The 26,023-nt window shown below is 45.2% G+C and overlaps 1 protein-coding gene across 1 annotated transcript in view; it reads right to left on the bottom strand.

The window, feature by feature from the left end:
• The window catches only part of LOC143934225 (transmembrane protein 26-like), an 80,543-nt gene that overhangs the window by 39,221 nt on the left and 15,299 nt on the right, over window positions 1-26,023 (bottom strand). Inside the window, exon 2 of the mRNA XM_077457656.1 lies at window positions 15,635-15,767. Within this exon, the coding sequence (XP_077313782.1) occupies window positions 15,635-15,767 (133 nt within the window). The remainder of the gene's footprint in view (window positions 1-15,634; window positions 15,768-26,023) is intronic.

Below are 26,023 nucleotides of genomic sequence, written 5' to 3'. Positions count from 1 at the left end.
CTGTGGTTAGTGGGCTACTGTGTGTTCTGCCTGCCTTGCCGGTCCAGTGTAGGCACTGTTCTGCTCTATTTTACCAGTTTTAGTTTCTGTTTAATGTTTATGCACCATGCTTTTTTTATGTTTGTATTTTCTAATCCATGTCTGCCAATTGTCCCGCTGCTCGCCCCCGTGCCTCCAATACTGCGGAGGCTGTCCCTGACCTTGGTATATACTGAGCGGGCAGCCCCTGCGCAGGGTGGTGGTGGCGTGTCTGCCCTGTCTGCTTTCCCTCGCAGGGGCTCCCTGATGGGGGTTGCTGGGTCTGTATGGTCACCATCTGTCTCCTTATTCCTGCATTGCACCCTCCAATTGTTATGGCGACCCTTAAGGTAGTCACGTGGAACGTGCGTGGCCTGCGGGAAAAATCAAAGAGGGTTGCGGTGCTCTCCCACCTCAAGCAGATGCGGGCTGACATCATGGTACTTACTGAGACACATATCACGGGTCAGTTACAGCTCTCCCTTAAAAAACCTTGGGTGGGGTGGATGTACCATGCCCCCTTTACTAATAATTCCAGCGGAGTGGCTGTCCTGGTAGCCAAGTCCGTTCAGTTCTGCCTTCACGATTTACACTCTGACAGGCGGGGTCGCTATTTATTTCTGCACATCACGGCAGGGGGTCTTGAATTTTTGCTATTAGCTTTTTACATTCCCCCACCCTTCCAGTTTGAGGTCCTCCAACATGGTGTTAATTTTATGTTGCGGCATCCCACGTTGCCGTCGCTATGGCTGGGTGACTTTAACTCCGTAGTGTCCCCTGCCTTGGACAGACTCACCCGTTCCCAGGCCCCCTCCTCTCCCCCGGATCGGACCAGGTTCGGCAATTTTTTAGCCGAGTTTGCTCTGACGGACGTTTGGAGGTATAAACACCCCTCCCGCAGGGAGTATTCCTGTTTTACGCCAGCGCATGATGCAATGTCCAGGATAGACCTGATCCTGTTTTCCCCTACCCTGCTTCCGTGTCTTTTGGATGCAGGGATTGGGACTAGGGTCTTGTCTGATCATTCGCCGTGCTGGGCTCGGCTTCGCCTGCCCTCCGCACCGGCTTCCCGTTTGTGGAGGTTGAACCCGTTCTGGCTGACGGCTCTCCCCGATTTGGAGGCTGTCCAGAGGGAATGGGTTCATTATTTTCAGACAAATGCGGACTCTGCACCATTCGGGCTGGTTTGGGAGGCTTTTAAATTGCATGCCCGTATGTTTATGTCCATGCGCATTAACCAGTTTAAGAAATCCTCGGGGCTCGCTATCCAGCAAGCTGAAAAGCTGCTGGTGGAGCTGGAAGGCGCATTTTTGGCGCATCCCACCCCCTCCAATTCCTCTAAACTACGGCAGCAGTCTAGGCTCACTGACCAACTACACCTGGATAGAGCGGGGAGAAAGGTTTTTTTTTTTTTTTTTTTCACCAAACAAAAAGTCTATGAATATGGGGAGAGGGCAGGGGGTCTGCTGGCTTACTTGGCTCGCCTGGATCACGGCCCCCCGGTTGTGGTCCAGCTTATGTCTGCGGCGGGAATCACGCTGTCGGATCCACAGGAGGTAGCTCAGGAGTTTCGGCGCTTTTTTGCTGACCTGTACACTTCTGAGGCCTCTGGCTCCTTGGACGACTTGCGTGCCCTGCTGCAGACGGTGGATTTCCCTGTCCTCACTGACTCGCAGGTGGAGCTTTTGGAGGCTCCCATTACCGAGGAATGCATAGCGGAGGCTATAGCATGCCTGCCACCTTCCAAGGCCCCAGGGTCAGACGGCCTCCCTCGGGAGTTTTATAATCAGTTTCAGGAGACCCTACTCCCTAAGCTCCGCCAGCTGTACGCTCACATTTTTGACACCGGTGTACTCCCCCGCTCCATGAATGAAGCGTTGCTTGTCCTCATCCCTAAGCCTGGCAAGGACCCTCTCTACCCTGACTCCTACCGTCCCATCTCGCTCCTGCAGCTGGACGTGAAGATTTTGGCCAAAATCCTCGCCCTCGGACTTAATAAGGTGATACTCCATCTCATACACACTGATCAGACCGGCTTTATGCCCCGCAAAAACACGGCCTTCAACTTACGCAGACTGTTTATGAATCTACAGGCTTCCCATGACAACGTGGGTACTAGGGTGGTTGTTAGTCTAGATGCCGCAAAGGCGTTCGACTCGGTGGAGTGGGGGTACCTGTGGGAGTGCTTACACAGCTATGGCTTTGGCCCTAAATTTGTGCGCTGGATACAGCTTCTCTATCAGGCTCCCACTGCCCGAGTTCTCGTCAATGGTCAGATCTCTAGTCCCTTCCCTTTGACAAGGGGCACCCGCCAGGGGTGCCCCATCTCGCCCATGCTGTACGCGCTGGCGGTGGAGCCCCTGGCTCTGGCCATCAGGGCACACCCGGATATCCACGGTCTCCGCAAGGGCCAGCTGTCGGAGGTACTTAGCCTCTATGCGGATGACATGATGCTATATCTGGAGGATGCCGGCCCCTCCTTGGCGGCGGTTTTGGAGGTGGTTGGTCGTTTTGGGTTTTTTTCGGGCCTCCGCATTAATTGGTCTAAATCACAAATTCTCCCTATCGACCTCGCCGCCCCTACGTGTACGCAGGCCTCATTGCCTCTCGAACGCACGGACCGCATTAAGTACCTCGGCATTCACTGCTCTCGTTCCCTTACAGACTACATTAATCTTAACCTCGAGCCCCTTTTTCACCTGCTGAAGCGGAAGACCCAGGTTTGGTCCAGGCTCCCCCTAGGGGTCATGGGCCGCTTGGGTCTTTTTAAAATGATTCTTCTCCCCAAACTCCTCTACGTTTTTTGGCATGCCCCAGTCCGTATACCGTCGCGGCTGTTCCGAGATATGGAATCGATCCTTAACTCCTTTGTCTGGGGCTCTTCCAGGCACAAGCTGGCCTGGCAGACCCTCAAGTGTCCGGTCCGTCTTGGCGGCGCTGCACTTCCCGACTTAGAGACGTACTACCTGGCCTCCCAGCTCTCTCATTTTTACTACCTGAACACGCACGACAAGCTGAGATACTCCCTCCTGGTGTGCACCTCGGTGGCAGATATCATTGCGCACCCCTTCCAAATACTCTTTTGCAAACATAGAGCTAGCCCTGTTACGAACTGTAAGCGTACCATGATTGCGCACCACTGCCGATTGTGGAGTGTGGCGCGGTCTAGGTCTGGGGCACCCCCTCTGCATGCACATACGCCTCTCTGGGATAACTATGATATCCCGGAGCTGCTGGGGATTCCGGATTATAAGCTGTGGATATGTAAGGGGATTATCTATGTATCTCACTTCTACACACCTCAGGGTATTAAGACCTTCCAGGCACTTAAAGACGAGTTTGGCCTCCCGAATCAGGTGTTTTTCCGCTACCTGCAGGTCCGCCACGCCTTGCAGGCTCAATTCGGGAATTCGCCTCCGCCCCTGGTGAGTACCCCCCTGGCGGGCCTGGTTTTTGGCAATGACTCTTATAAGCTCACTTCCATTATTTATGCACTCCTCCTCACTCCTCGGGTTACGACCCACGCATATAATCTCAAACCTAAATGGGAGGTTGATGTTGGCCCGATGGAGGATGAGCAGTGGGGAGAGATACTATCGGTATCGACGGAGGTGTCCCCCAAAATGTCGGATAGGTTGACGCACTTATATGTGCTTCATCGAGCCTATATCACCCCTGGGCGGTTATCTAAGTACAGACAAGGATTTGACCCTGTATGTCCCCGTTGTGGCGACCCGGCCAGTACATTCTATCATCTCATTTGGACTTGCCCCCCCATTCAGAGGTATTGGGCTCAAATAATCCAGTTCCTACATGACCATATGGGGTCCCCCCTCACACTCTGCCCACGACAATGTATACTCGGTCTCCTTCCCCTTCAAGATGAAAGTAAATATCTTAGAATATTCCTACAGGAGACCCTCTTTGCTGCTAGGATGCAGATAGCCAGATTGTGGCTTAGACCTGATCCCCCAACGCTCCAGCAGTGGAAGAGGGCTGTTAACCAAACTCTACCCTATAAAAGACTCATTTATGCCAACCGAGGTTGCCCTATGAAATTTCATAAGATTTGGGATGAATGGATGAATAGTCCTCATTGCTGTACGGGATAAATGTTGTGCGCGGTTGGTGGCAGTATTCCCCTTTAATAAATTTGCCTAGAGACTCTGTTATATGTATATGTGTATTACCTGTGGTCATGCTACTGTGTATACTGTATTTTCTAGTCAATCCTGCTGGACATGGACTGTGTCTTTTTCTATGGTGCTTGGCGCTTGTTGTGCCTCCCCCCCCCCCCCCTTTTTTTTTTTTTTTTTTTTTTTTTTGTTTGTTTGAGTATTGCTATGTAGTCTTCTTTTTTATGTATGCTCAATAAACTTTACTCTGGTTAAAAAAACATTCAAGGATGGGCAGAGACCAAGCTACTGTGTGCACATTGAGGATGGTGGCATCTCTGCTCAGTATTGGTATATTGCTACACATCAGACATACACAAAGATTGAATGTTTGTGTCCTGTATGTCCTATATTTACTGCCTTATCGTTTGTATATCAGGCACAGCAGTGAGCAGTGTTTCTCATGGATCTACCTTTCTGAATCTTAGGGATACACAGCAGGGGTTTGTTGGCTGCAATCCTCCAGGGAGTCACAGCATTGGGGACCCCTTACTTGTTCCACCTGAAAATTGCTATTTTTTTCCCTGCGAACTGTGTAATCTTGAGGTCTGTGGATCCAGGAATCAGGGACTGCTGGTGTCGCACAGACACAAATGGTACCCATTGGAAGCCATAGTATATGACTTCTCATGCGTCTTGCAGTCCCAAGTCACAGGTTGGGTCGCACGGGTGTGGGAACCCTAAACTTATCTGTCCCTTCTGATTGAGGTTTTGCTACACAGCAGGAATACTCATCATGGCGTTATTGTTTTATTTTGCAGCAGACCAGAAAGATTGCAGCTGTAAAGGCTGTCTGTCTTTTTCCTCAGTGTCTGCTTTTATGTTGTTGCACAGCAGAAATACTCAAGATTGAAGCTTGTTGGTGCTTTCTGTTTCAGAAAAGCACAATGCTGCAGGTTGCTTGTGTCCTTTCTCAGTGTTGGTTCTATCTGAACTACACTACAGAAGTGCATGACAGAAAGGATTGTCTTGTGTTCCATATTTTACCCTGTGGCATAGCAGAAATGCACAACACGGGAGTTGGTGTTCATATTAATCTTATAACTGTATTTGGTGGTTTGTCAGAAATACACAACATAGAAGTTTGGGTCTTTCTGTCTTTATATTTATAGCCTTGTTTTGCTGTACATAGGTAAAACACAACAGTAAAGGGGGTTCCTGTCCTTTCTGTATTTATATATCAGTTATGACCTAGCTAGCTGCACTAAAGAAATACGCAGCATCAGGGGCGGACTGACAACTTATGGGGCCCCCAGGCAATCAGACATTATGGGGCCACACAGTATACACAAACACAGACGCACAGTATACAATCACACAGTATAAACAGACATGTTTCTATTGACTGAGAAGGTACTGGAGAGACAGATGTAAAAATACACAGATTTTTACATACTTTCAGTGGTTTTACTGAGGCTGGCAACCCTGATGGGGCCCCCTAGTGGCACAGGGCCCTCGGGCAGTGCCCTAGTGGCCCAATGGTCAGTCCGCCCCTGCGCAGCATTTAGGGTTTGCTTGAGTCTTAATGTTTTTACGTCTTGGCAGCACATCAGAAAACCAGACTGTGAGGACTGTTTGTCTACATTGAGGTTCAGATTTGCGTCTCTTCCCATGTTTGATATATTGGTTTAGCTAGTCACACTCAGGCACACAACATTGTTGTCTATGCTTGTGTCCTTTCTGTCTAAATCTATTGTGCCGTGCCCACAATCTATGATCTTTTTATTTGTGATATTAATAATACATGTATCACCTTTTTGTATTTCAACCTTCTTTTCCATGGAGGGGCCAGGAGTTCGGGCTGCAGGTGCCACATGTCAGAAAACCTTGACCACTTACATTCAGGGATGCCAGAACCATTTCCTAGGGTTGAAGCCCTTTAGGGTTATGGGACACTGGAGAAAGGGGATAATGAATCGCCCTGTTTAGTAAGAACTTGGAGAGTTCTGTTCAGAGGAGTATTAGGGCCTGAGGATGAAGTATAAAGATGTATACCCGATCGAATAGGTTTCGGCTCGGTGCATGGCCTTCATTTCGCCCTTTTAGCAAAACTAGACGTAGCAATATGGGTAGTCTACTCCTGCTAGGGACTTTAATCTCCTGAAGTAGGCTCTCAGGCGTAAGTAAGGACATAGATTGGGCATGCCTTAAACCCAGGGTTCAAGCTTCTGTTAATCTATTTCCCTTAAGTAGGCTTCCCTTTAGTCTTTTGCTGACAAAAAGATAAAAAGGAACAAAAAAAAAAAATTGTCTGTCGGGCCCCCCCCCCCCTTTTTTGCAGTTTTATTTCCCTCAACAGGGTAGTGTTAAGACAGGCCCTCTTATTGATTAATGTAGTGTCCTTGTCTTACACAGGTCTCTTATTTACCTTTTTAGTGGTTCCAAGTAGCACCTACAGGCACAATAGACCATGGTTGTTAGATGTGTGAGATAGGCAACATTGCTAGCCTACAAGTTTAACATGTTTTCTGATTCCATTTTTAAGAGCCCATTTCACCTAGATACTGCATCCAAAGCGGAAAAGGCAGGAACATCTGTGGAGCAGACCTGCAGATCAGCCGCATGATCCAGCTAAGATGCCTTCATCAAGCATATGAGCGTATGGAGTGGAGGTAAAGCTCACTGCAGAACCAAGGTTCGCCAAGAGGGTCTTGCAGTGGCCCCACCCTATGGTAGGCCTGAGGTACTTGTTTATCCTATCAGGTGTGCCGTCCTGGAAGATGACTTGAGAAAGGTACCAGGTACTTACCGGTAACTGTCTTTCTGGGAAATCTTCCAGGACGGCAGGCCTACTTCCCGCCCGTTGGAGGAGGGAAAATTCTAGAACACTAGAAGGTGAGTACCTATGAGGAATGATTTCCCTTGTGAACCTGGTTCAGGAGTTACTTCTCTACAAACTGAGGATCAAGGGGAAGGGTGGGGACTTAAAACAGCTGTCGATTGATTGCGTTTCCTGTAGGGAGGAGCCTCTCATCTCTCAGGTGTGCCGTCCTGGAAGATTTCCCAGAAAGACAGTTACCGGTAAGTAACTGGTACCTTTATTGGTTTGGGCTACAATCCACTCAGTGGCAAATCTAAGGGCGATTCACCATAGATCGCTTCCTACATCCTTTTAATTGAAGATTTTCTGTACAAACCTACGGAAGAGCTACATAGCTGCTTGTTTGAAGCCTGCAAATAGCTATTTACCCCCCCAGGCTAAATTGGTAACCACCTCTTCTAGAGGCTGTCTTAAATTGGTCTCTAGGGCTGGGCTCATTGAGACTTTAGTTGCTAATCAGCACTACCTGGGTATGTGCTGGCTAGTGTTTGATCAGTCTATGGAGGTAAGGTAGGACAACAACTACTAATAGTAGGGTGTCCAACCATTTTAGGATTTGTTCCTTCACTGGTGGTGAAGGTTTAGTATCTACAGCACAGGCTATGCCTTTGAAATAAATTGCCTGTTGGTTATTTCATAAAGGGATAGACCATGACTCCTCATTGGCTGCACACCAGTAGACCTCAGTAGTGAAGGTTTGTCCTTGCTGGGATGTTTTTGTGGCACAACAGAAATGCACATTGAGATTTGTGACATCTCTGCTCATAAGGGCTATATTGGTGTACATCAGAAATGTGCTGCACTGAAGCTTGTTTGCTGTCCTTTAGATCTTAAAGGTACTGCTTTGTTTGGCTACAGATCAGAAAAATACAACAGTGAAGGTGGTCTGTACTTTCTGGTTTTGTGCTGCACAGCAGAAATGCACATCATTGAGTTTGGTGACATCTCTGCTCATAATGGTTATATTGCTGCACATCAGACATACACAAGATTGAGGTCTGTCTGTGGGGCTTTGTGTCCTGTATTACTGCCTTGTTGGTTACTTATCAGAAAGGCTGCAGTGAAGTCTGATGGTGCTGATTTGAGTGGCGTTGTGCTGATTCAGACAGTGCTATTAACGGCAATGGCTGCCGAGTTTTAAACATGCGATTTGACATGTTGAGTCGCATGACAAATCATTTCAATATGGATGTGCTATCTCTATTCAGAGTGTTTTATTGTTGCACATCAGACATATACAGGATTAAGGTCTGTGAGGTTTTGTGTCCCGTATTACTGCCTTATCAGAAAGGCAGCAGTGAAAATTGATGGTTCAAATTTGTTGGGCTACATAGCAGAAATACAAATTGAACCCCTGCCAGGTGTAGTACATATACTGCCTTTGGTAATCCATGTAGCACCACAAAGTGGTGGTGTGCTGATTTTAGCCATGCGATTTGACATGTTGAGTCGCAAGGCCAAATCGCTTCAATATGGATGTGCTATCTCTATTCAGAATTGTTATATTGTTGCACATCAGACATATACAAGATTGAAGGTTGTCTGTCCTTTATGTCCCATATACTACCTTATTGGCTGCATATCAGAAAGGACACAGCAGTGAAGATTGCTTGTCTTTTTTCTGATTTTGTTTTTGCTGCTCAGCTGAGACACATTGAGGATGGTGGCATCTCCGCTCAGTATTGGTATATTGCTACACATCAAACATACACAAAGATTGAATGTTTGTGTCCTGCATGGTCCTATATTTACTGCCTTATCGTTTGTATATCAGGTACAGCAGTGAGCAGTGTTTCTCATTGATCTACTTTTCTGCATCTTGGAGATACACAGCAGGGGTTTGTTGGCTGCAATCCTCCAGGGAGTCACAGCATTGGGGACCCCTTACTTGTTCGACCTGAAAATTGCTATTTTTTTTCCCTGCGACCTGTGTAATCTTGAGGTCTGTGGATCCAGGAATCGGGGACTGCTGGAGTCCCCCAGACACAAATGGTACCTATTGGAAGCCATAGTGTATGACTTCTCATGCGTCTAGCAGTCCCAAGTCGCAGGTTGGGTCGCACGGGTGTGGGAACCCTAAACTTATCTGTCCCTTCTGATTGAGGTTTTGCTACACAGCAGGAATACTCATCATGGCGTTGTTGTTTTATTTTGCAGCAGACCAGAAATATTGCAGCTGTAAAGGCTGTCTGTCATTTTCCTCAGTGTCTGCTTTTATGTTGTTGCACAGCAGAAATACTCAAGATTGAAGCTTGTTGGTGCTTTCTGTTTCAGAAAAACACAATGCTGCAGGTTGCTTGTGTCCTTTCTCAGTGTTGGTTCTATCTGTACTACACTGCAGAAGTGCATGACAGAAAGGATTGTCTTGTGTTCCATATTTTACCCTGTGGCATAGCAGAAATGCACAACACGGGAGTTGGTGTTCTTATTGATCTTATAACTGTATTTGGTGGTTTGTCAGAAATACGCAACATAGAAGTTTGGGTCTTTCTGTCTTCTTTATACCGTATTTGCCGGCGTATAAGGCGACTGGGCGTATAAGACGACCCCCTATTTTTCAAGTGAAAACATAGGTTTTAGACAATATTCGCGGTATAAGACTACCCCCCTTCTGAGGCAACACCATTTAAAAAAACATTAGAACCATTAAAAAACACAAAGCAAGAATGCCAACTACTCATCCGCCATGCTGTGATATGTCATAAAGTAAATCAAACAATAATAACACAAACAGAGATCTATTGAATGCCACAACACTGGAAAGTAGAATTTTTCACTAACCAAACCTATACCACTTTTGGGTTACATTCTATGGGAATTGTCCACCAAAATGCATTTAATAACCCCCCTGTCATATGTCCTAGATTTACCTGTCCCTCTTGGGTGCCTGTGACCTCAAAGGCAAACAGCAGGATGTATAGTAGTAGGAGATTAGTGAATGGATTTACCCAGGGAAGTATGGTGAGTGGTGTATTATTTTAATGAATACAACGCCTGCTTGGATCAGCCTCTCTTTCTCTCTTTCTCTCTTTGGCCCCTTTCACACATGCGGATGGTATGTCCGTATTTCATCCATCCGTTTGCGGATGAAATACGGACATACATTCATCCCTACGGGATAGCGGGTGTCTGCGGATGAGCATCCGCAGACACCCGATTTCGTCCGCCTCCGCAACAGTCCGATTCTGCAGACGGAGGAAAATCCTATTTTTCTATCCGTCTGCAGAGCGGATCGGACGAACACGGACAGACGGTCCGTGCTCGTCCGATCCCCATAGAGGAGAATGGAGAGCTGACAGGGCGGTCCCTGCACAGTGTGCGGAGACCGCCCTGTCCGCAGCCAGCTCAGCGGGGACAACGGAGCGATCCCCGCTGAGCGAGCGGATCATCACGGGGCGGATCATTACTGATCCACCCCCTGTGAAAGAGGCCTTTCTCTCTTTCTCGCTTTCTCTCTTTCTCTCTCTATCTTTCTCTCTCTTTCTTTCTCTCTTTTTCTCTCTTTCTCTCCGAGCAGGCTACTCTAGGTAGCCTGCTCGGATTGGCAGAGGTTGTTACTCCAATCCAAGCAGGCTGTGTATTAATAGAATACATTGCTCGCCGGGATTGGCTCAACGGCGTATACTGTTTGTAGCTGAAGCCACATACAGTATTAGCAGACATTTGGGGGCTGACATCCATCGGGCAGCATTGTATACCCGTCGTATAAGACGACCCCCGATTTTTGGGCATTTTTTTTAAGTGTAAAAGGTAGTCTTATACGCCAGAAAATACAGTATTTATAGCCTTGTTTTGCTGTACATCAGTAAAACACAACAGTAAAGGGGGTTCCTGTCCTTTCTGTATTTATATATCAGTTATGACCTAGCTAGCTGCACTAAAGAAGGAGTTACTTCTCTACAAACTGAGGATCAAGGGGAAGGGTGGAGACTTAAAACAGCTGTCTATGTATTGTGTTTCCTGTAGGGAGGAGCCTCTCATCTCTCAGGTGTGCCGTCCTGGAAGATTTCCCAGAAAGACAGCTACCGGTAAGTAACTGGTACCTTTTTTTTGCTTTGTGCGCCAGTAAGGAAGCCAATAGAATTTCTTCCCACTCCTCTAATTCCCACTATGTTTCTTTAGAGCTTTCAAGGCTTTAAGCAAATCTTACCAAATCTTGTCCAGTGGGAACAATCGGTCCATTGTGGTCAGTTGGAAAGCAGATTCAGGCAAGATGTGTAACAAAGGATCAAGATCCAGTACGTCCTATGGAGTCATTGAGAACAATCACTCAAAACTATTGGATAAAACCACTACAGTTCCGTAGATCTAGCTGATGGGTACATGCACACTTTGCTACACTCAGGCTTCTGAGAATTTCACTGCAGGCACATTCAGCAACCATTGACCTTTTCACATTTTCCAGAACATTGCTTCCAGTAGTGGGCGTCTTGCAGAAGCAAGGGATGCAGGTTCCTTATGTGGACAATAGATGTGGGTGGCTCAACATCCTCCAGGTCCTGGCAAACCCTGATTCAGAGGGAAGGCCAATTAATCTCATTATAATAATGACATTTTAGACGTTCAAGGGAATACTGTAGAGTTGCCCACACGAAGGGTGACAGTATTAAGACTTATGTGGGGGCAAGTCCTAGCTCTATCCCATGGTCTCAAATGGTCAAGATGATTAAGAACATCATAAACTGGCCTTCTAAGGTAATGAAAGATTTTGCTTCCTATTTCCAGGGAAGATTACCCCACATATAAGACTAGTCCCATCGATGGTGGCTAAGGATAGTTAATCTTATCAACGTTCATAAACTTACAGACATAACAATCATTAAAGTCTATTTACCTCGGTGACCTCCTAGCTCAAGTCAATGACATAGGCCAGTGGAGGATGAAGTGTCTAACAGCAGTGATTCCCAAGTAGGGAGGTCATTTGGGCAACACAGTCTAGGAGCCTAGGAGTATGCTCCAAACAGATGGCTATAGGTAATCTCCTATTGTCATGGCAAGAGGCATCTCCTATTCAGGATTGCCAACGGTAAAACCTGTCCCATCTCATTGCTCTGTGTCTCATCTAGTGTCTCAGAACTTTCTATCGGATACAGTAAAATACGAAGCCTTGGATGTCAAGGGTGGTCAATAGGAAGAATGTTCCCCTTAAAAGCATGCTCAGAATGCCACCCATAGAGACAGCTAAAAAATATTTTGTGCCATGCTGCTGGCTTTGATGCTGAACCTAGCAACCTCTGGAGAAACTCCAAGGGTCCATGGAACCCTGGTTGATAATGGCTGCCCTATACCAACAAGCAGTTCAATGAATTTCAACCTGGCAGTAAACACAATGGTCAGGAATGGAAGTCATTCCTGCAAGAGGAGCTTCCCAGAAGTGCAAGCAGTGGATCTACTAACATCCAGCCAGGTCAGCAGGTTAGCCTGTATAGCCACCAGACTCATGATCTCTAAGCCCCTCATCAGGATCATAGTGCATGGTTGGGCAGGTTGAAAAAAGGACACAAGTCCGTCTAGTTCAACCAGGATCTGTAGTCGTACAGCTGGGATAAGGGCAATGATCTGGTGGCCTTACACGGCATGGTGTCCTCAAAGTACAGTCTTTGGCCCAAGTTCCTCCTATTTTTGTCTTCCTGAGATCTCAGACCTTGCATAGCAGAGCCAAGTGTATCCATATTCAGTCACATTACATTTAGCAACTGGGAGACCATGTTAGAAAGGCACATTGCGGGATCTTGCCTTCGTTATTTGAAACCTTGTGGAAGCTGGAGGAATCTGCGGCAAACTCCAGGTATACTAGAACATGGAAAATCTTGCAGAATTTCAGGATAAATCCTCTGCTCCCGACTGCAACTAGGGTAATTCTTCTGAACAGGACTACTTCAAAGTAGTATTTCTTAAGGATATCACGTCTTTGAGAACGCTTTCAGAGATCCAAGCAGTAAACTACCTTATTGCTACCATAAACAAAATGGCTCTGGTTTCTTCTTCAACAGCACCAGACGAAGGTCTGCATCTTTGCTTCTGGGTCAAGACATCACCCTTCCGGCATGCCAAAACTAAAATATCAAGCGTCGCCACAAGCTGGAGTAATGGACTCTTTGTGGAAGAAATACATGGAAGTGGTCCTTCTCTAGAAGGTCAGACATTGGCCTCTTCAGGTTTGGCAATACCAGAAGACTTGCACTGTCCGCTAGGACAACAGCATTATCCCGGGTCAGAGTAGCCTAAGGGGCTTATAGAAAGAAGATAAAGTCCTCAATCTAGTGCAGAGCTCACTTTATCAGATGACTGTGCTCATCGGCAAAATTCAGAGGTCCGGAATGTTATAGGATACCAACCAGGTTCATATACTACAAACCATTTTTTTGCCTATTGCAAAGTCAATCAGGCAACATTGGAAGCAAGGGAATCGACTTCAGTTCTAACCTAATGATATGTTAATTCAAATGCTTCAGCATGGCCCTCCCTTATAGGTTTTGTGGGCGTGCTACATCCCATTCGTGTGTGCTGTCATTCTTTGTGTCAGGAAAATTTAAAATGTTATACTTTTTAAACCTGACGGTAAATTTCCTTTCCTGATGCAAAGCATAGACAGCATACAGGTCCCTCCCTTGTGCGTTTCGCATTTAAGTATAGTTACGAGAATACCGCCTAGGGGGAGGCGACTTATTTAACCACCTCAATACAGTGCAGTTACACCCCCCTTCCTGACCAGACCAATTTTCAGCTTTCAGTTGAATGACAATTACTCAGTCATCCAACACTGTATCCATATGAAACTTGCGTCCTTTTTTCCACACAAATAGAGCTTTCTTTTAGTGGTATTTAATCACTAGTGGTTTTTTTCTTTTTTGTACTATAAATAAAATAAAACGTAAATTTTGTGAAAAAAATGCCTTTTTCTTTGTTTCTGTCATAAATATTTGCTAATTAGTAATCTTTATTCATAAATTTTGGCCAAAATTTATACTGCTACATATCTTTGGTAAAAATAACCCACAGTATATATTTGGTTTTTGTGAAAGTTATAGTCTACAAATTATGGTGCCAATCACTGAAAATTGATCACTTCTGATCAGGCCTTCAGTACATCAGGTGTATCTCATTTCTTGAGACACTAACAAGCCAGGAAAGTACAAATACCCCCCAAATGACCCCTTTGTAAAAAGTAGACATTCCAAGGTATTAAGTAAGTAGCATGGTGAGGTTTTTTTAAGTTGTCATTTTTTCCCACAATTCTTTGCAAAATCAAGATTTTTTTTATTATTTTTTTTTTTTTTTACAAAATTGTTATATTATCAGGTTATTTCTCACACACAGCATATGCATACAACAAATTACACCCCAAAATACATTTTGCTACTCTTCCCGAGTACGGTGATACCACATGTGAGACTTTTACACAGCCTGGCCACATACAGAGCACCAACATTGATGTAGTACCTTCAGACGTTCTACAAGCAAAAATGACGCATCTCATTTCTCAACCACTTATTACACTTTTGAAGGCCCTGGAGTACCAGAACAATGGAATTTCCCAGAATATGACCCCATTTTGGAAAGCAAACACCCCAACGTATAATCTGCGAGGCATAATGGCCAATGGCTGTTTACCAGCGTCAGTGACGAGCAGTGTTCCCGGGGAACACGCCGCCACCGACGTGCATGCGCAGATCACGGTTGGGGTGTGATCGGCCGTGACTTCATCACAGCCGATCACGTGGTAAACAGCCATAACCAATGGCTGTTCACCCCCTTCGGTGGTGAGCGGTGTCTCCATGACACGCCGCCAACGAAGAAACAGGGATGCGTGCGCACGATCGTGCGCATTCCCTGATTAAACGGGAGGCCGTCATATGACGGCCTCCCGCCACAATAGGTGCGCCGCCTGGCCGTCATTTGACAGCCGGCGTTCAGCATCTAGTTAAATATAGTATAACCAGTCCTGATGGGGAGAGAGGAGGAACCTATCCCCATTTGTGTATGCTGTCATGCTTTGCATCAGGAAAGGAAAATTACTGTCAGGTAAGTATAACATTTTCCATTATTCTGCAGCCGATCCGGTCTGCTCCCAGCATCAGCTGTCAGCAATGGCTTCAGTGTATAGCCGTGTGCAGGAGAGTCAGCCGACAACAGAAGCCCGATAGTAAGTCTTTTGGTGACGTAATTTTCCAACCATTTTATAGCCATTGTCGGTCTTCTCCTATACACAGTTTTCACTGCTGAAAACTGGATTGTCTGCAGAATAGGTAAGTACAGCGATTTTTTTGCTTTCTAGGGTTAGATAAATTAGGTTTAGAATGTGGCAGAAAGCAGGTTTAGAGTTAATTAATTCTTGCCTGAATTTACACTTTAAGCTCCAAAAGCGCTTCTAGACTAAAATCGTGTGCATTGAAACATAGGATAACACTATTTGCTTCTAGAAGTAGAACAAAATGCTCAAAAACTGCTGCTGAAGTGTTTAGTGTGCATGGTGCCTTATACAGGAACATTCTTTTAATCTTTTGGTTTCCCTGATGCATTATCTACATTTTGGCCACCCAAGAGAGACAGTCATAGTGCATAGAATACATTCTTGGCAATTTGAAAGGTTATGGACACGTCATTATCTGATACATACCATTCCTTGATTATTATCACATGTTGTATTTGTTATGTTGCTCTCTTTTTGTGCCAAATGTATGAGTTTAAGTTCCAGTTTAAAGATGGAAGGAATAACCGCACACAGATAGATAAACACCATGGGTGAGAACCTGTAATAGAACAGACTATGAATCAGTATCAGAATCTTCATTATCCAACATTTCAGGGTGTTTCACATGTTTGGAACTTCCCGCTGCCCACCATGGTTCCATCTGCTATCCGTTATGTTTCACTGTGTTCCTGCAGGGTTGTAGTGACATAGCCGCCAGCAATCAGAACCACAGAAAGCACAGGTATTTTTACTCTTTTACAGGACAGCTAGTTTTTTCATTTTTTTTAATCAACATTTAATTGTTTTTAGATATTTTTATTGTTTATGCGAACCCTTACAATATAAATATTATAATGCAAACTGTTTTAATAAAAAAGTAATTGTAAATACCTTGCTCTCCAATTGTTTCCAGCAGTCCTGATCGCATTCAAAGCTAATGTACATCCTGAGCTCTGGATGTTAGGGGTGAAGAATCCTTGTAAAAGATCGTCAGCTTCTGCTGTCGCATATCTCAGGTACTGTCATTCAAGCAATGACGGACTGGGCTGGAGGGGGGTGTCAACAGGAGTCTGATGGGAGTACAGGCACAATCTCTCCAGGTCTCATGGGGGGGGGTGTTGTATGAGGGGGGTACAGGCACAAGATTTGTGCAGGGCTAGAAGGGGGGACATGTTAAGAGAAGCAATATCCTGGAGGCAGGTACAGCATGTGTGCTTTAATGAGGTCAGCTGCTGAAGTGCTTCCTGAGACTTTTGCGCCTGCAACACAACGCAATTCCCCATTTACTATAATATACTCGGAGGCGGCGATCAGTGCGCCACTATAGACATGGCACACGCATTCTTCAACTCAAAATTGAAAGAAGCTGTTAGTGCCAATATTATGGGGGTGATGTGAGGAAGTATAGTAATAACTGCCAAGTAACAAATATGCCCAAAATAGAATGATAAAGTAAATTTTTCTGAACAAGCCTGCTGCGCCTGCAAGTACACTTAGAACTGCGTGAGGTCAATTTATACCCTAAGCAAGCGGAATTTGTGCACATTCAAATGCTTTGATTCACTGCGCAAAATCTAAAGTAAATATTAAGAAACGTAAATGCATTTGCATAGGTTTTTTTTTTTTTTTTCGGTGCGGGGCTCCCATTAAAATCCTTACCAGACCTGAAGGACTTGGTATGATTTTTGAGGGGGACCCATGCCAGTTTTTTTATTTAAAATTAAAATTGCCTGGCCTTAAAGTCATGTTGTAAGTCGCGTTGCAGACGCGCTGTGATTCATACTCAAGTCATGTCCAAGTTGCCTCCCAAAGTCACACTGGAAGTCGTGTTGCCCCTGTGTGAATGGACTCTTAATGATACGGCGTGCGCTATTATCAATGGCATATTATTATTGCTGTTGCGCATATGAGTGTGCAGGTTCACACGCTCAATAAATTATTTATCAGGTGCACCAATTAAGTTATGAACTGGTGCAGCGCATTCATCTTAGTAAATGACCCCCACAGTGTTACTGTGCAGTGCGCTCCGGACCCGCTCTGGAGCTATGTGAACCAGCTCCATAGAGAGGCGGTTACATTCTCCTGCTATGTGAATTGGATGCAGGGAAATCCACATCGGTGTGAACCCATACTCGCTCTACTAACAGTTTTCCCATCCTGCAGGGCATATACCGAGAAGTCATGGAGGAGTTTTCTGCAGAAGAAATTGGGTGTTGAGGTGATGCCTGCTTTAGAATATAGGTAATGCTTTTTTATTTTCTACAACAGTGGTACATCAAAGTGATTGTAAAGGATTTTTTTTTATTTCTTTTTTTAAATAACAAACATATCATACTTGCCTCCACTGTGCAGCTAGTTTTGCACAGAGTGGCCCCGAACATCCCCTTCTGGGGTTCCTCAGTGGCTCTCGTGGCTTCTCCCTGCATCAGATAACCCCCTAGGCGGAGCGCTCTCCTGAGGGGGCTACCTTGCGGGCACACTCCCGAATCCAGCATTTGCTTCCAGACACAAATGCCTGACTCGGCCCCGCCCCCCGGCGCCCATGTCATTGGATTTGATTGACAGCAGTGGGAGCCAATGGCTGCACTGCTATCAATCTATCCAATCAAGAGCGGGGACCCTGTGGGGAGAGGGATATTGCATCCCTGCAGAGGCGATGAAGGGGCTCAGGTAAGTAAAACGGGGGGTGGGGGGCGCGATGACTGCCAGGTGTTTTTTTTTTTTTCCCCTTAATGCATAGAATTCATTAACCACTTAAGGACCGCCGCATGGCAATGTACGTCGGTGCAATGGCACTGACAGGCACAAGCACGTACATGTACATGCTCGCCTTCCAGCGGGTGGGGGGTCCGATCGGACCCCCTCCCGCTGGATGCGGCGGTCCGGTTCGCTTCAGGAGCGATCCGGGATGAGGGGATGGCCATTGGTTTCTGGCCATCCCCTCTCGATCGCTCCTGACGAATGAAAAGCTTCCTCCCCTGTGGAAGTGTAAACACAGGAAGGAGGAAGTGATGTCACACTCCTCGTGGCGGTCTTTTTGACAGGACGGCGAGGAGTGAAGACATCCAAATAAGTGCACCAACAGTCCACTGACACATAGGTACACATAGGCACACTTTTCACCCCAGTCACCCCCCGATCGGCCCCCGTCACAGTCTCACTGATTGCAGTGATCATTTATTTACTGATCACTGCATTTAGTGTCAGTTGTGACTGTAAAAAGTGTCAGGGCAGCTAGTGTTAGGCCCCTTTAGGTCCAGGGTAGCCCCCTACCCCCCCTAATAAAGGTTTGCCCCCAGTTAACCCTTTCACCCCCTTTTACCAGTGTCACTAAGCGATCGTTTTTCTGATCGCTGCATTAGTGTCACTGGTGCCGCTAGGAAGATCGTTTTTTTTTTTTTTTTTTTTTTAGGTTCACCACCAGGTTTTTATAGCGTTAGGTACTGCGATTATATAACCTAATAAAGGTTTTAACCCCTTGATTGCCCCTAGAGTTAACCCTTTCACCAGCGATCACTGTATAAATGTCACTGGTGATGCTGGTTAGCCAGTTAGTTATTTAGGTCCCCATCAGGTTTTTATAAAGCGGCAGGTACTCCCATATAAATACCCAATAAAGGTTTTAACCCCCTGATTGCCCCTAGTTAACCCTTTCACCAGTGATCACCGTATAAGTGTTACGGGTGACGCTGGTTAGGTAGTTCGCTTTTTATAGCATCAGGGCACCCGCCATTTATTACCCAATAAAGGTTTAACCCCCTGATCACCCGGCGGGTGATATCAATTCGGCTTTAGGGTCAGATAGGGTCTGCATTGCCCCAGGCAGTGCTAGGTTAGTGCCAGTACCGCTAACACCCACGCGCAAAGCATACACCTCCCTTAGTGGTATAGAATCTGAACAGATCAATATCTGATCTGATCAGATCTATACTAGCGTGCCCAGCAGTTTAGGGTTCTAAAAAAACGCATTGTTAGAGGGATCAATCCAGATACCTGCTAGCACCTGCGTTTTGCCCCTCCGCCCAGCCCACCCAAGTGCAGTATCGATCGATCGATCACTGTCACTTAAAAAACACAACACACATAACTGCAGAGTTCGCAGAGTCAGGCTTGATCCCTGCGATCGCTAACAGTTTTTTTTTTTTTTTAGCGTTTTGATACAGTCGCTGACAGCCTAGGTGCTTTTTTTTACCTGTGAGTCTCACTAGTGTACCCCTAAAATTTAGAGCCCAAAATGGCAAAGCGAAAGTACACTAGTGAAGAGGCCTACACGTTTCTGCGCATGACAGATAGTGAAGAGGAAGACACTGATCTGTCAGATTCAGGCTCAGAATACGAACCTGTAGAGGACAGCAGCTCCATAACAGATAGATCTGACGACGAAGATGAGGTCCCTGCTAACGTCAGGCGTACCCGACCCCGATCTTCTGATGTTGTTGAGGTGCAGGAACCGCAAGTCCCTCGTATGGAGCATAGAGCCAGTACTAGCGCCACTCATCCTTTTGGTGAACTGGCAAGCACCAGCGGCCTAGTACACCCTGGACGTACATCCAGCACTGCAGTATCACATGGTGACGTGGCGAGTCCCATAAGTGCAGTTCAAGCTGGCGAGGTGGCAAGCACAAGTAGTGTCCCGCTGCCACCAAGAAGAAGACAAAGGCAGGCCCGTCGTTCCCATAGTGTCCTTCCTGCAGAATTTGCCAATCCTGATTGGGTGCCCACCACTTCTGCAGCACCAGTACTTCCCCCCCCATTCACTGCCCAACCCGGTATTCAGGTGGATACAGATGATTTTACGCCACTTGATTTTTATTCTCTGTATTTCACGGAAGATCTCTATAGATCTATTGTGGACCAAACTAATTTATATGCTGGTCAACACATCGCCGCTAATCCCCAGTTGCCTTCCCTTGCCAGAGATTGGAAACCAGTTACGGTTTCCGAATTTAAGACCTTTCTGGGCCTTTCCCTCAACGTGGGCACACATAAATTCATGACGTTGCGGGCTTATTGGTCCACGCATCCGACTGACCACATGCCCGTGTTCTCTAACTCCATGTCCAGGAAACGATACGAGCAGATCTTGCGGTTCATGCACTTCAGTGACAATGAACTTTGTCGTCATCGTGGAGACCCTGAATACGATCGGTTCTACAAAATTCGGCCCCTCATAAACCACTTCAACCAACGTTTTGCAGACTTGTTTACTCCCCATCAAGTTGTCTGCGTTGATGAGTCCCTGATTAAGTTTACTGGTCGCTTGTCATTCAAACAATACATTCCCAACAAGCGTACCAGATACGGGGTCAAGCTCTAAGTGCTGTGACAGGGCCACAGGCTATACATGGAGCTTTATGGTTTATGAGGGTAAAGATAGTTACATAGAGCCGGAGAACTGCCCTGACTACATAGGAAGCGCTGGCAAGATAGTGTGGAATTTGGTGTCACCCTTATTCGGAAAGGGGTACCACTTGTACGTGGACAATTATTACACCAGCGTGCCACTGTTTAGTCATTTATTTGATCATCAGATTGGAGCATGTGGCACCGTGCGACCTAATCGCCGGGGCTTTCCCCAACGGCTTGTAGATTCCCGTCTTAGGCTGGGGGAGAGAGCCTGCTATCGGTGTAATAATTTGCTCGCTATGAAGTGGAGGGATAATAAGAATGTTTTCGTTCTTACCTCCCTTCATGCAGACACGACGGTCCAAATTTCTACGGCGACTGGTATTGTGGAGAAACCCCTCTGTGTCCACGAATATAACAAAAATATGGGAGGGGTGGACCTCAATGACCAGTTGTTGGCGCTGTATCTAGTTTCCCGTAAGGCCAGACGCTGGTACAAAAGAGTGTCTGCTTACTTATTTCAATTGGCTTTGCTGAATGCTTTTGTGCTATACAAAGCTTCAGGCGGGACTTTAACCTTTCTTTTCTTCCAAAGAGAGGTTTTCACAGAGCTTCTGTATCCAGACAGTTCTGCACCTCACCATTCCCAACCAAATGCAGTAAGCCGGCTGCATGAGAGGCATTATGCTTATGCCCTCCCGAGTACCCCTACCCAACGAGCCCGCCAAAGAAGATGTCGTGTCTGTACCAAGCGCGGATATAGGCGTGACACCCATTGTTATTGTCCACGTTGTCCTGGCAATCCTGGTCTTTGCCTTGGTGAGTGTTTTGAACGCTACCATGAACTAGTGAAGTATTAGCGTAGGGTACAGCATTTCACAGGCTAGGCACACTAACACAGGGTCTCCCAAGATGCCATCGCATTTTGAGAGACCCGAACCGTTACAGTTTACAAAAAAAGTGTAAAAAAGTAAAATAAAATATAAAAACCAAAAATAGTTGTCTTTCTCTCTCTCTCTCTTTCTCTCCTCTCTTTCTCTCTCTCTCTCTCTCTCTCTCCTCTCTTTCTCTCTCTCCTCTCTTTCTCTCTCTCTCTCTCTCTCTCCTCTCTTTTTCTCTCTCTTTCTCTCTCTCCTCTTTTTCTCTCTCTTTCTCTCTCTCTCCTCTCTTTTTCTCTCTCTTTCTTTCTCTCCTCTCTTCATTATTCAATCCCTTGGGACCCAAAAAAATATTCAATGGTCTCAACATGCCTCTCAGCAAATAGCTTGGGGTGTCTACTTTCCAAAATGGGGTCATTGGGGGGGGGGGTTGTGATGGGTAATGAGGAGTGAAATCAAAAATGTTCACCCTTAGAAATCCTGAAGGTGGTGATTGGTTTTCGGGGTGCCGTGCGCGACTAGGCTCCCAAAGAGTCCCACACATGTGGTATCCCCATACTCAGGAGAAGTAGTGGAATATATTTTGGGGTGCAATTCCACATATAACTATGGCATGTGTGAGCAATATATCATTTAGTGACAACTTTTTGTAAAAAATATATTTTTTTTTGTCATTATTCAATCCCTAAGGACAAAAAAAAAAATATTCAATGGGCTCAACATACCCCTCAGCAATTTCCTTGGGGTGTCTACTTTCCAAAATGGGGTCATTTGGGGGGGCTTGTACTGCCCTGCCATTTTAGCACCTCAAGAAATGAGATCAGTCATAAATTAAAAGCTGTGTAAATTCCAGAAAATGTACTCTAGTTTGTAGACGATATAACTTTTGCGCAAACCAAAAAATATACGCTTATTGACATTTTTTTTACTAAAGACATGTGGCTGAATACATTTTGCCCTCAATGTATGACTAAAATTTTAGTTTATTCGATTTTTCTTAAAACAAAAAGAAGAAAATATATATATATTTTTTTTTTCAAAATTTTCGCTCTTTTTCCATTTATAATAAAAAATCAAATCGCAGAGACAATCAAATACCATCAAAAGAAAGCTCTATTTGTGAGAAGAAAAGGATGCAAATTTCGTTTGAGTGCAATATTGCATGACCGCGCAATTACCAGTTAAAGCAGTGCAGTGTGAAATTGTAAAAAGACCTCTGGTCCTTAGGCTGTTAATTGGTCCGGGGCTGAAGTGGTTAAGGTGAAAAAACATGAGGATTTACAACCCCTTTAATGATGAGGAAAGCTACACTTTAGGAAAAAAAAAGCTGAACTCTTACACTTTAAACTTAGAGAAACATGCACTTTAAAAGAGCCTGATTTAAAGCTGAACCTCAGATATAATCTTAAAGAGGAAGTAAACCCTGATGAGTTTACTTCCTCTTTCATTCCCTGCAAAGGTAAAGCATAATGGACTACTATGCATCATATAGTAGTCCATTATGTGTCACTTACCTGACACAGGAGCCAGCGATGTCACCGCTGTCCCCTGTAGTCCGGCGCATCCATCTTCTCGGTGGGTCTCGCTGCTCCGCCGCCGCTGATTCGGCGAAGCCGGGATGACGTCACTCACACGCATGCGCATGGGAGCCGCCACGCGTGGCATATCGCCGTTGACGGGTGCCGCACTCAGTGCGCCTGCGTGCCGCTGTCTACGGCGAATGTGCCGAAGACAGCGGTACCTATCTTTTGGCAAATATCTCCTAAACCGTGTAGGTTTAGGAGATATTTCTTTGACCTACAGGTAAGCCTTAATCTAGGTTTACCTGTAGGTCAAAGTGTGTTGTAATGGTTTACAACCACTTTAATTGCAAATATTTATATTATCTCAGTTAGAATCAATGTAAGTATGCATATCCCATACTTGAGGGACTGATATGGAAGCTGATAATCACTGTAGTAGTCAGCACTACTATAGTGATCGCAGGAATCATCCTGGTCCTGTGCTGAGTGACTGCCCCACTGCACACAGGGAGGTGCTCACCTTAAACACTTTACTTTCATTGAAAAAAATACTAGACGTTTTGTGAATGGTGGCAGTGTCTAGGGAGCTTCCCCCTGTGGTCAGTGTGCAGTGGGGCAACCACTATGCACAGAATCCAGAAGATTGCAGTGATCACTGTAGAGGTATTGATTACTAGAGCAATTGTTTAACTCCTCAGCATCCTTCAGGTATGAGATGTGCATGCTTACATTCAGGGCTCAAGTCCTGCAGGAACGCGTGGGAATAGAGTTCCTGTACTTTTTCCACAACAGGAACTCAGTTTCCGTTAGCAGCCGTGTCCTGCAAAACTTTGAAGTATGCGAGCTGTGTGGCAGGTGCTACACCAGCAACCGCCGACACAGCTCGCAATAGTAAGCGCCACACACCTGACCAGATCAGGTCCCTGCTGCTAAGAGATTGTATTTAGTCAGACCTCTCATGATGCACTCCTCCCCTCTGGCCCCTCCTGATTTTTCTGTCTCCTCATCTCCACCACCCCCAGTCTCCTGCATACTTGCTCTGTGTGTCCCGCTGAATCCCCCCCTCCTCTATCTTCAGTGCCATATGATGAGAGAACCCAGAAGAGGAGCACAGCTATTCAGCTCACAGGACATGCAGGGAGAGAGGTGAGCTGAGGGAGGAACATCAGTTTGTGGCGGTAAGCTGAGCACAATACCTAGCAACGTTTAATGCCAGGAGGTTTATGTGGAAATATGTGAAGGGTTGGAATAGCAGTGAGTGTGTGTTTGAGCCCTGCAGAGTTTGCAGCCCCCTCAAGCTAACATACATCTCCTAAGCAGGAACACATCACTATCTCCCTAAGCATTCTGTCCAGATAATGTGCAGTTAATTTATGACCTTTCCATTTAACCCTGTGTTATCCAAACTCTGTTCAATGAAAAGTGTGGAAGAGTAGCAGAATGTATTTTGGGATGCAAGTTGTATGCATATGCTGTGTGTGAGAAATAACCTGATATGACAATTTTATAAAAAATAAAAAAAATCTTAATTTTGCAAAGAATTGTTGGAAAAAATTACAACTTAAAAAAAACTCACCATGCTACTTACTTAATACCTTGGAATGTCTACTTTCTTAAAAGGGGTCATTTGGGGGGGGTATTTGTACTTTACTGACTTGCTAGTGTCTCAAGAAATGAGATACACCTGATGAACTGAAGGCCTGATCAGATGTGATCAATTTTCAGCGATTGGCACCATAGTTTGTAGACTAACTTTTACAAAGACCAAATAATATACACTAATTTAGGTTATATTTACCAAAGCTATGTAGCAGTATAAATGTTGGCCAAATGTATATGAAGAAAAATTACTAATTTGGAAATTGGTGTGACAAACAAAGAAAAAGGCATTTTTTTTTTCCACAAAATTTTCCTTTTTTATTAATAGCATAAAAAATAAAACTAGTGATTAAATACCACCAAGAAAAAGCTGGGTACAGTGTTGCATGACTGAGTAATTGTCATTCAAAGTGTGAGAGCGCTGAAATTATTACTGCACTTAGAAGTGCCTTCTTCTCTGCTTTGTTCTTCCCTATATAGTGTGCTGCTGTGGTGCATTAACCACATCTCAAGAGCCAGTCATGTACTCTTTGTTAAAGACTCCTTGTTATCCAGAGCACCTTATTCTCCACGCCCCAGTCTATGGTAATGTACATGGGCTCCAGACTTCAGGCAGTCATTGCCAGTAAAGGATTCTAAACAAAATATTGAAAATGCACATTGAATTTATGATTATATTAACCACTTCAGTTCCGGACCAATAAACACCTTAAGGACCAGAGGTCTTTTTGCAATTTCGCACTGCGCTGCTTTAACTGGTAATTGCGCGGTCATGCAATATTGCACCCAAACGAAATTTGCGTCCTTTTCTTCCCACAAATAGAGCTTTCTTTTGATGGTATTTGATTGCCTCTGCGATTTTTTTTTTTTGCGATATAAATGAAAAAAGAGCGAAAATTTTGAAAAAAAAAAGATATTTTCTTCTTTTTGTTATAAGAAAAATCGAATAAACTAAATTTTAGTCATACATTGAGGGCAAAATTTATTCAGCCACATGTCTTTAGTAAAAAAAATGTCAATAAGCGTATATTTTTTGGTTTGCGCAAAAGTTATAGCGTCTACAAACTAGAGTACATTTTCTGAAATTTACACAGCTTTTAATTTATGACTGCCGATCTCATTTCTTGAGGTGCTAAAATGGCAGGGCAGTACAAATCCCCCCCAAATGACCCCATTTTGGAAAGTAGACACCCCAAGGAAATTGCTGATGGGTATGTTGAGCCCATTGAATATTTATTTTTTTTGTCCTAAGGGATTGAATAATGACAAAAAAAAAAATAAACATTTTTTTTTACAAAAAGTTGTCACTAAATGATATATTGCTCACACATGCCATTGTTATATGTGAAATGACACCCCAAAATACATTCTGCTGCTTCTCCCGAGTACGGGGATACCACATGTGTGGGACTTTTTGGGAGTCTAGTCGCGCACGGCACCCCGAAAACCAATCACCACCTTCAGGATTT

The sequence above is a fragment of the Lithobates pipiens genome, unplaced genomic scaffold, assembly GCF_037356315.1.
Source record: "Lithobates pipiens isolate NorthernLeopardFrog02 unplaced genomic scaffold, aLitPip1_a1.2 Scaffold_27, whole genome shotgun sequence".
Taxonomy (NCBI): Eukaryota; Metazoa; Chordata; class Amphibia; order Anura; family Ranidae; genus Lithobates; species Lithobates pipiens.
The sequence above is the reverse complement of the archived record's forward strand: the minus strand, read 5'-3'. Positions and strand labels throughout refer to the sequence as shown.